This window comes from Dermacentor albipictus, unplaced genomic scaffold (genome assembly GCF_038994185.2).
Source record: "Dermacentor albipictus isolate Rhodes 1998 colony unplaced genomic scaffold, USDA_Dalb.pri_finalv2 scaffold_140, whole genome shotgun sequence".
Classification (NCBI taxonomy): Eukaryota; Metazoa; Arthropoda; class Arachnida; order Ixodida; family Ixodidae; genus Dermacentor; species Dermacentor albipictus.
This window is the reverse complement of record NW_027225694.1, coordinates 108274-119912: the sequence shown is the minus strand read 5'-3', so window position 1 is coordinate 119912 and position 11639 is coordinate 108274. Positions and strand designations below refer to the sequence as shown.

The 11639-nt window shown below is 49.7% G+C and overlaps 1 protein-coding gene across 1 annotated transcript; it reads left to right on the top strand.

Annotated features, from left to right (window-relative positions):
- The first annotated feature begins 1502 nt into the window (after nt 1–1502).
- LOC139053479 (uncharacterized) lies at nt 1503–7801 on the top strand. The gene is made up of 2 exons (XM_070530470.1): nt 1503–2135; nt 6461–7801. The coding sequence occupies exons 1-2, from the start codon at nt 1842–1844 to the stop codon at nt 7565–7567; spliced, it is 1401 nt and encodes a 466-aa protein (XP_070386571.1). The 5' UTR covers nt 1503–1841; the 3' UTR covers nt 7568–7801.
- The last annotated feature ends 3838 nt before the right edge of the window (nt 7802–11639 follow it).

The following is an 11639-nucleotide window of genomic DNA, read 5'->3' as shown; positions in this document are numbered from 1 at the left end:
CGGTAGCCTCCGCCGCATCGCGAACCGCGCAAGAGGCCGTGCTTCCGCCACAAAGCTCGCCGTTCATGCACTTCTCTCTTCTTCTCCTTCACAAGTCACTACACACGTACACACGGCACGCGTTTCCAGGTAAACATTAGAATTACACATGCTCCATTTGCCGGGAAGCGTGAAGAGCAGTCAGGGATGTTCGAATTCTATCGCATTCCACTCTTAAAGGCGCAGCTTAAGCATCCTTCGAATTTTATGTCGAGTCACGGGCGCGGACGCAACAAGTCATATGTTTTTCTGTTTTCGACGCAGCGCCTTCGCGTGTCCAATCTTCGTCCTTTATTTCTCTTTATGAAAGGGGCGTTCTCTAGCAAAAAAGCGTGGCAGAAAAGGAGCTCTGTAGAAGGAGGCAACAAAGACGAGAACGAAACATTGGGGCTGCGATCGCAGATCGTTGTTCGGCGCCTTCGTTCGGTTAACGGCGCGCACGATTGGCCTACACCGCGCCGACGCCGCCAGCCGCGGAGCGTGGCCATGTTTTCGGTGACGTCAAAATGGCGACGTCAAATGACAACGTGCAACCGAGCACGCTGTTGGGAGTTGGGAGCAGTCATAGTTGGGAGTTGTCAAGTTGGGAGCAGTCATACGGTTATTACGAGACCCGCTTCGTATGGCGCGTTTGGTGGATTGGATTGGATCCAACCGGCGGCTACGACTGCTCAATAGCACGTTGGAATCCAATCCATAGTTTAATTCGAGAAAATGCCGCTTGCGTTGGGAACCTAGGTTGTTGCGCTGGCGTTGCTCGAGGAGGAAGGAGAGCGGGTGGCGGTGCAAAACGCGTTTGAAGAAATGGCAGAACCCAAATTCCGGCGTCGTTTTCGCTTCTCGAAACAAATAGTGTGTTGGTTGCACAGCGAAATCAACCCCATCGTCGGTGCCAGCAAGCCACTGGAATATTGTTGTTGATTCGTGAAAAGTGCGCCACTGTTCCCGTCGTTTCTGTTTTATTTTTCTCCTCGCTGTGTGCGACACCACCAAGCGACGACAGAGAGAAACTAATAGTTATAAATTGTAGTATTCACACGTACTACTATTTGAAAACGTGTCTGAGCTTGAGAAGAAAAAAAATACACTTTTAGATAAAGATTTCATTCATTGGTAAACGACAAACATTTCGTTCTGTAGTATACTGTGAGGAAGCAGACGGCAGACGAGGGCAGTAAACTGCCTGGGAGTTCACCGCTTGCCGATTGGCTGCTCTCTCCGCCTCGTTCTCAGAAATTTTGCATACTGCCACTTTGTGACGTCGCAGCAACCGAACAGAACGCGTATCGAACAAAGATCTTCGACAGCGCCCTTGATTTGCCTTACGTCATCGAAGTCGTCCCGTTCCAAGCCTCCACAGCACCAATCGTAGGAGGGGCACATCTACCTCGTTATCGCCGGCGCGCAAGGAGGAAGCGCGGAAATCTGCACGCTTGCCGTTACGGAGGAACGCGTATGCGCGCAGCAGTCGGTCTCGACGACAGGGTTGCGTTTCCGTACCCTGCATTATACAATGTGGCCGAGAGCACGTGACAACGGAACAAGCCCAATGTATATGCATCCGCTGCTACGGAATCAGCAGTAGATGTATGGAACGGCTGTCGCCGACGATAACGAAGCACTCGCCGCGTTTCGAAAGTGAAGGTTCCCCATTCTACGCGACAGTTCGTGCAGGGCTCCTTTTAGCTCTCGTTGACGCTGATCTGGGAAAAGTGTCTGACAAAGCCCAGCAGCGATAAGCTCGGTAAAGAAAGCCACCACGCTCTCGTGTGGGCGTAGGATTCGTGCCTGAAGACGCCGCCATGCCGGATCACGGACCGGGACGGGTGCACCGTTTTCGCGACCACGTCGTCGCCGGCGTCAACTGGCGACCGACGCGGTTCGTCGACGAGGTTCCCAGTTCACGTGTGTGCAGCCTCTGCCGTATGATCCCGAAACGGACGGTGCTGTTGCCGTGCGGTCACGCTCTGTGCCAATCTTGCCACGCAGGCAGTCTCGAAGAGAGCTTTCAGCAGTGTCCATTGGATCAAGTGCAATTCGAAGAAGCGGAATGCGGGGGTTATGAATTCCCTGCCAGAACAGCGAACACCGTGAAGGTGAGAAGGAAAGAAACAATTTCTGTTACTTTTTGAATGGGGGAGGGGGAAATTATGCATTAGTATTCGCAGAATTCCGCGGCGGCATATCTGCACGCCCAACGATTAGTGTCCCTTTTACTATCGCCGAACAGTAGTACACAAATTCACCCTGACTAAATTTTACTTTTTAGCGTCTATCAAACTAACAGAATAGAACAACACAAACTCACTCTAGGCTCATGCGAAATATTCTGTTGGAACTCAGTATCTTCTTATTTGTTAGTTATACAGATAAGAGAGAAATACAAAAAAGACAATACCTTGAAATTTGCGACGTCACACAGACATTTTGGGGTCGTCGTTTCTGCGCTAAATTCAAAGGCAAAGTGGTGATAATCACTTCAGTGATAATTCAGTGATAATTCAGTGATAGTTAATCGTATTCTATTCAAACATTATTCTTCTTGCCCTTGAAATTCGCACTGAAACACCATAAAACTAAGTTGGGTTCACCGCCACAAAAATTCACTATTTGTTCTTATAAAAGATGGTATTGTTTCCGAAAAACTATCATTTCTACAAATTTTTTTACTTTAGGACATTATTCCTCAACAGCAATCCCCCCCCCCCCCAACGCTCCGTCGCAACCGCCCTACACTGTAAAATAATTTACACGCTTGAAGGTGAAAAACGGTGTAAATGTGTCTCTAACTCACATCCGTCGAGTGTCCGTTATAGAAATAACACCCCAAGGGTGTAAGTTATAGACACAGTTACACCCTTTTTCACTTTTAAGGGTGTAAGTTATTTTACGGTGTATAACAGTTATCTTGTTCCGTCGTGGGTGACCGCATTTATTTAAGGAGCAAGTTAGCAAGCGAAAATGAGATGGCGGTGTAAACTGCACAAGAATGCTGCTGTCCCCGTAGATGAGTTGCGAGCTGCAAGAATATTTAAAGTGTGGGCGTATTTCTCCTCGATCCTCGCTTGCCAAGGCTGAATCTTGAGTGAGAGTAGCTGTCTTGCTATTTAGAAGCATAATTAAGTGATTCACTTTCACGTAGTACTCGTGCTTGATGCATCTTTTAAGTTTATTCAGCGGCAGATACTGCCGGTTGACGCATACACTGCTTCACACCGTAATTCATGTAAAGGTACAGTGCCGTCCACTCTTAAGGTTAACACGGCTCACCGTGGCCGCGCTCCGCGGGGCGCCAGTGCGTCCGGCGCGGCGCATGCGCACACGCACCTCGGGGAGGCGCTTCGCGTCGTCGGTTACAGCGCTGGAGTTCAGCCTTTGCTGCAAAGCACTCTTCGCTGGACCCACAGGTGACTGAGTGCTGAGGCGGCGTCACGGGAAGGCGCAGCTGGTTCCAGCTGGTTCGGTCTGCAGCTTGTGAACAGCCTGCTTAGTCAATATACATTACCAGAAACGAGCTTCTCGCCACATAAATCGCTCAGCGTGTTTTTTTATAAGTGATGAGGGTAAAAATACAGTCGTTTTTTCGCGCTCTTTATTTGGCTGGGGCTGTTTCATTTTACTCTCACAGCACTTGGTGTAGTGCATGCCGAGAAACCTATTAGGCGGGCTCTTCTTGGTTGGAGTCATCACGTGATGAGCCCAGCGCGCCGTTTCGCGCATGTCTTGATGCTCGAACGAATTCGCTTAATTGACTTAAGAAAACGACCGAAACCCGCAATAAATTTCGCAGAAAGTTAGAGAGCGATTTATCTATCACGCATCATCATGTTTGCCATGGATTTTACCATTAAGGAGGGCAATAATGTTACTTCGACAGCAACTAAGAAGTGATATCCGCTGCTTCGCGATTCGCTTATTTATACGTTAATGTCACTTGTAGGAGGGCATGGAGCGCTTTACGCGATGTAGAAAAGTACCCTCCCCGGCATAGCAACTGATTTGGCTTTACTCCCCCTTTTCATCTTTCTAGATCCTATATAAAAACAAAATTCATTTTTGTTGTCACAGTTTGGGCAAAATCACCGAAGCGGTGCCGGTCCTTTGACGGCTACTGACGCGAGAAGTCGCAATCTCATTTAGAGGAATCGTCGATCAATTATTTGATTACATTGATTAGGTGAAGTAATACATGTGGCGCCGACGTTTTTTTGGTTGTTCTTTTTTTTTCTCCTTGGAGTCGATGCACGCCGCATGCGAATGCTGTTTCTCTCCGTTTTGAATACGTAATTGGAGGGGAAAATCTATAATCTACGTGTCCGTTTTCTAGCTTAACTTACCTCTTGCCGGGTAATTAAGCCGTTATTCGCTTCTATTTCATTTCAGTACTTCCTCTGAATAGGCCATGTGCATATTCTCACTAGCATATAATAATTTGTTAATTGTGCGGTATGCGGTACGAAGCGACAAATTGCCTCTGCGTTACGCCATAGAGGTGGACATCGCATAAAATTGGAGAGTTGGAGGAATTGATTTCTTTCCTTTTTTTTCTTTTTTAGGGGGTAGGAGGGGGGCTGGGCAGAGTGGGTAAAACCCAAATGCAGACAAGCGATGCAGTTGCCGTCCTGGGGAAGTGGCCGGTCCGTGTGTTGGACGAACGCGGCCACGATAATGAAACCGGCAGTCATGAGGCCGGTCCGGTGTCGCCTGTCGACAGCATGCCGGTGGACGTCAAACGGGCTCGCCATTTGTAAAAGCCAAGCCAGATTGCTGTGGTCGGGCCAGTCTACCCTTTAACTGAGCATGGGCGTCAGCCCAATGTACCGCCGAGCCCTCCCCTCTCTATTTTTTTTTGCTTAGGTCATGGTATGCCCCATCTTAGCTTAATATGATGATGTGGTGTATTCAACGGCTACTCAACTGAGTGACTGGCCACTCACGAGTTAAAGATTCTGGGATGACTCGTCAAATCGAAAGACACCAGAGGTGTTTCCCTTAAACGCATTTCCCTCGACTTGCATGATGAATTGCATTTTGTTCGGTTACTCGTTGCCATGGCACTTCGGCGATAAAAACGCTGTCACAGTGCAGGATAATTTCATTTCCCCGGTGCACTTTCGGAAACTAGTCATGTCGCGGGTACCGGAAAAAAGAAAGATGACGCATTCTAGATCTCTGCCTAAAAAAAACTGGCTGTGGCTTAGCTAAGGTTAAGCCCAGGATGCGAAGCATACAAGCCTTTATTTTAACGCGACAGCGTTAAGGAGCTCGTGTCGCAGAAAATCCGGTGTCGTCGGCGTCGGCTCAGGCGTGCGGCGCTTGCTCAGGCGCACATTTCGTTGTCGCGCCGAACGCTGCGTTGCTCGACGCTCACCGCGTCCCGTGTGGGGCGCGTAGTCGCTGCGCCGTAGCAAAGCCACCTAGAAACAGTCTCTGTAGCACGCCGCAACCTTCGCTTCTCATTCCAACGAGCAGCTCTGTCTCCAGGAGGCATCTCACCTCGTGAGTGTCTAGCAGAGGCAAGCGCAGCTGCTTATATACCGCCGCGACGCCGCGAGCGACGCCGCGAGTTGGAGCCCCGTTTCTCCTCTGTCGTGACGTCACGGTGTCACGTGGTATTGAAGGCGACACCGCCGCGCCTGAGGAGCTGGGTTGAGCTCTCGTAATATGCTTCGCATAAAACTCAGAGATGACATATCAGAGATGACAAAAAGGCCACTGAAAACTGTGAATAGGCACCCAGGCTTACACGAAGGATGGAAGAATTGCGGATCTTCTCCGTAAAGCTCGGCAAACAGTGACCACTGAAGCTGAATACATGCGCATTGTTGAGCAAGTGAGCAATACATGAGCAAATTAACAACAGCCTCAGGTTGGGCGACGTCTCTGACACGACTATCATGCGTCGCCTCTACGCCTCAGCCTAACAAAGAGCGCGAAAAAATTACTGTTTTTACCCTCATCACTTATAAAAAAACACGATAAATAATTTATGTGGCGAGAAGGTCGTTTCTGGTAATGTATATTGATTAAGCAGGCTGTTCACAAGCTGCAGACCGAACCAGCTGGAAAATGCTCCAGTCAGTGAAGTGCGCCTTCCCGCGACGCCGCCTCTGGCACTCAGTCACCTGTGTGTCCAGCGAAGCGTGCTGTACAGCAAAGCCAGAGCTCCAGCGCTGTAGCAGACGACGCGAAACGCCTCCCCGAGGTCCGTGTGCGCATGCGCCGCTTCGCTTCGATGCGCCGCCGCGCCGGACGCAATGGCACCCCGCGGAGCGCGGCCACGGTGAGCCGTGTTCACCCTAAGTGCGCGACACTGTACATTCTAAAAGTTCGGGACAGGGATACAACGGGCCTTTAGTAAAAACGTTTTGCCGTCCAAAAACTCGTAATGTGTGGCTTGTTTATTTTATTTCCTGTTAAGGTATACTGCTGGAACGAAGCGCACGGCTGCGAGTACACGGGCACCTTGGACCACATGCTGGAACACTACGAGAACGAGTGCACATTCCACACCATGGAGTGTTGGCGATGCGGCGAGGGAGTCAAGCACAGAGACCTGCCGATGCACTACGCGGCCGGATGCAGCGCCGGTGTTTCTACCACGATCTCGGAGTCCTCGCAACCTACAGCACTCACCCCTGCAGACGTGAACGCTGCCCTTGAAGACGTGAAGGCGATGTTGGGATGCCTCAACCACGACCAACTGCTGCCAGTCATTCAGAGTCAGTTCAATGACCTTAAAGAAGAAGTCAGAAACCAAGAAGCCAGGTTCGCTGAGATCACTCACGAGCTCGAAGCGTGCGAGCGCAACTTAAAGGCCGAGATGGATCAAATTGCCGCCACGATCTCATCGCCCATGTCGCACCAGCGGACATATCAGCAAAATCCATTGGAAGAAGCCAGCACGTCGAGGTCGCTGTCGTTGCACTCGGGACAGGATCTGATACTTCGAAAATTGGAAAACTTAGTCCACCTGGAACACTCCCTGAAAACTTCCGCGAAGCCTGATTTCGGCCGTGTCATTGTTCATTGTGAGGCCTTACCCGGTGCCTTTCAGCATTTGACCAGTACGCTGTCGACAACTGCGCACATTAATGAAATGCGGTTGTTCGGTTATATGTTGACCCTGGAAAACTGTGAGGAAATTATTAAGTGGCAGGGAAGGGATAAAAAGTTTGCTGAGATTACAGTGTGGCACATGAGGGACACCTACTTTACGATTGAAGTTTCGAAGTACGGCACTTCTGCATCTACACTCGTTGTGCAGATCGAGTTTAATGGGATGCTGGTGGACTCCAAGTGTTGGCCGCCCTTCTGGAGGGTAACATGCAATCAACGCTCGTTGGCTCCCGGTGCCAAGCGTTGTTACTGCAAGCGCCATGATCCCTCATTGCCGCACTTCCACCTCAAATTTACTGCAGACATTGCCTCGATGGAAAATGACGGCTACCTCCGAGACGGAAAGATGGCGTTCCATATCTTGCTCAGCGTTACAGATATGTACGGTGGGATCAGTGGAGCACCCTAACGTTCGTCATCGCAGAATGTGCACTGCACCGGTGAATCCTCCTCGCCACTTCACAAGATGTGTCACATGAGCTTAACGAATTTTCGATCTCGTTTCTAGTAAATAAAACGAGCTCTGCGACATCTGTTTTTTTTTTTAATTTGCTATCCTTTCTAAGTGTCAACCAATTTTTCTTGACTTTACTGGCCGTTCATTTTGTTTACTTCTTGTGCTAATACAGTTTTTGTTCCTACATATTGTGCTCCTCGAGTGGTTTCTGACCTTATGGCGTTCACCCCGATACTTTTCTCTCGATTATTGCCGTGCGGCAGACGTGGGGGATGTCAGTAGACGCAATGCTTAAACTCTACATTCTAAGATATAGTCTACCTGTACTGACCAACACCTGCTAGACAAATATTCGTGTTCTGCAGGCAGCACAAGCTCAAGCACTCAGAGTCTGCCTTGATTTGCCCAGATGCACATCAACAGAGGCAACTCTTGCGATTGCTCGGACCATCCAATGCGAACTCACATTACGGTGGAAGCCCTGAGAACGCACATCAGACATTTTGCACGTGCCACCTATCACCACCTTGCAGCACTACCTTCAGACAGGCACCAATCATCATTCTCTAAAACTATCATCAAATACAACGACAAACTTCCATCGGGCTTCACCGCTGCATCTAAACCATCGATACCCCCTTGGTGTCTTATCAGCCCCAGTCCGTCACAGTATACCAGGAATCGGGAAAAAGTCTGAACTGTCGTCGCCTGTGCTGAAACAACTGTCTCTGCTTCTTCTGCACGAGAGGTACGCGGACAGTGAACCCATTTATACTGATGGTTCCACAAACATCCAGTGTTCGTCCGGTGCTGTGGTTGTCCCAGCAAAAGCTATTACCATCAGCTTTAGGACTGACCACCCAACAACATCGACATCTCCTGAACTAGCTGCTCTTCGCGCTGCACTTCGTTTCGTCAATCGGGAGCGACCTCGACAATGGTCAATCTTCAGCGACTCAAAGGCAGCCCTACAATCTGTGCTATCAGCTCCGCGTCGCGGGTCATTCGAACAGCTCGTATTCGATATTAGATGCCTACTCCATACATCACAGGAGAAAGGATACCACGTCACGTTTCAGTGGCTGCCAAGTCACTGCGGCGTCACTGGAAATGAAGACGCCGATAATACCGCTGGGGCAGCTCTTCAAGACGCACAAGAAGAGGTCATACCGCTTTCACGATCCGACGCAGCTAGCAGACTTCGAGTGCTTGCACAGGAGATCACGCTATCTCTATGGTGCACACCAAACAGCCAGACCAACCAGAGCAACCGTCAATACCATCTGCCCTGTTTGATGCATCTCTATATGCCAACTGGACTCCGCCGAAGAGAGGCGACTCTGCTTTATCGCTTATGGCTAGGGGCGGCTTTCACGAAATCTTACTTCTTCCGCATTGGAATGGCCGACAACGCTCTCTGTAATGCCTGTCTTTGCGAGGAGACGATGGAACATATTATGTGCGACTGTCCTGAATATAATGTTCAGAGACAGTCCCTGGCATCTGTTCTAGCGCACCTTGACAGTAGACCATTGTCCCTCGACACGATTTTCACATGCCGCCGACAGAAGACATCGCAGGTGAAGGCGACAAAGGGACTACTTCGGTTTTTGAAAGAGACGGGATTGGACAAGCGGCTGTGAGAGTGATGTCACGTACCATGCCAGATTGATGGACTCCAACGGACGATGTGTGTGTGCTGTGCTATGTGCTCTCTCTCTCCCTCGCCCCCTTCCCCATCTTTATTTCCCCCAGCCCCCTCCCATGTGTAGAGTAGCAAACCGATTAAGCTAAACTGGTTAACCTCCCTACCTTTCCTTCTCCACTTTTTCCTTCCTTCCTTTCTTGCCGTGCGGCTGTTAAAGCGATTGATTTCAAGGCGACGTTCGTGCTTGATACTACGCTGTAGTAGCACGCGTTGTACCGTGTCCGAAATACGCGGCCAATGTTAATACACCGCAACGCATTTATTTATTTATTTATTTATTTATTTATTTATTTATTTATTTATTTATTGTACCTTCAAGGCCAGAAGGCGTTGCAGAAGGGAGTGTCATATCCAGCTTTCCTGGACACGTAAAACCCCTCAATCTCCCAAAGTAGCGCCATTCACTTCCCTCCTCCTCCGCTCCGCGCGGCCTCGACGGTGGTGCCGCCGGTGGTGGGCCAGCCGTAGCAGACGACGGCTAACACGCTACGGGAGGAAATCCGCGGAAAAGTTCGTTCGAGTCCTGCGGAGCAGTTTTTTCAATCTACATCTTCCTTTGTCAGTCGGTAACTGGCCTTAAAAATGTCGTGTCGGATTTGCAGAAGAAATAGAGAAAAGCACCATTATTCAAGGCGCATTTAAGGCGTAAAGCGCGCGCACGTTGAAAGTTCGTGTTGCTGAAACACGACACAAGCACGCGGTGTGCTCAGACACGCGAGTAATTACCAGAGTTTCAGGTTTTGACAGCGTGAAAGTATGTGCACGTGGTTTCGTAGGTTAATTTACGTACCTGCAGGATGCTTTTGTTCGGCCGGCGCGTGAGAGATTCCGACTGTCTGCGGTCAGCAATGCCTGGCAGCAGGGCCGTTTCTGTTCCGCGCCTTTTACAGATGTACACGTAGCTCATGCACAGGTAGTGGTGGCCATGAGCAACGTTTTCACACATAGGCGGTATCGATAATTTGAACAACGTACCAGCATATGAAATCGTTATTTATTTATTACAGTGCAAATGGTTAGAATTTGATAGAAAAAAAAGAAGGAACTTGATGGGACAACTGGAAAGAGGTTCAGAAAATAATTATCCCCCTCCCCTCATTGGCACCAGCAACACTCTTGTTGAAGTGCTAATTTTATCTCTGTATACTACGTGCGTCTGTATTCTTTTGCGTTGTAAGTTTTCACAAGGAAGCAGTGTTGCGTTAACTGGAACAGTCAAGGCACACAAGACAGAAAAAAAGTTGATTCTTGGGTTTTACATCCCAACACCACGATCTCATAAGGCACGCCATAATGGGGGCTCCGGATTAATTTTTTTCCAGCCGGGGTTCTTTAACGCGCCCCCAATGCACTGGACACGGGCCCGTTTTGACACGGGCGTCAAAAGAAGAGGTTGGAGGAGCCGTGGCACTTACTTCACAAAGCCGCGCGTTCTTTGCCACTTGCTCGAAGTCAGCCCGCCCGATCTTGTGAATACACACTTCGTTTTGCGTTGTGCCCGGCGGATGGTAAAGCAAAAAGCTTTTGCCGTCACTGGGTCTGTTGTGGCAACCGTAGGCGCAGCAGCACGGCATGGCAATTAAGCACTCGGCCCTAACACATTGTATAAAACTACCGCGCTCCTTCAAACCGCCTGCCGTACTTTCGTCGCGTAGGCCCAAGAATGGGGGGTCGCAGCGCGCTGGAAAGAAAAGATAATCAAAAGCGCGGCGCCTGCTCTGCGCTGGAAAGAAAAAAATATACAAAAGCGCGGGGCACGCTTTCACGTGACACAGATTGGCCAATAGGGGAGCGGAGGAGGCTGGGGCGACAGGAGGGGTGGAGGAGGAAGCGCCTGGGTGAGCGGGGTGGCGGAAAGATCTAAGAATGGCGCTACTTTTGGAAAATTGAGGGGCTTTATGGACACGTACCAACTAGCGCCCCAAGCGGCCCCGGCACGAAGCTAGCGCGTTTTCAATGGAACGAGCGGGTTTTTCGCGAATAACAAAAGCTGCAGGTCGATTATCGAAAAACGCAGGCGACAGACGTGTTCTGGAAGACAATCCACACGATCCAAATGCAGTGATCACGCTATGGCACGTAAGAATTTTGTTCCCACAGCGGTTAAAGGTTTAGCAATGGAAGCCTATGGAAACGACGAAAATATGTACTCGATTTTCGAGGCACGAACGGTGCCTGTAATTAACCTACGACGTCTATCGTAATACGCAGTGCAGCGTATGTAGTTCGGAGACTCAGCGTTCGATTGATGCCTATCTCGACTCTCCGCACATGGCGCAACACTGTTCCCAAAAGCGTTTTTTTGTATCACTGTCG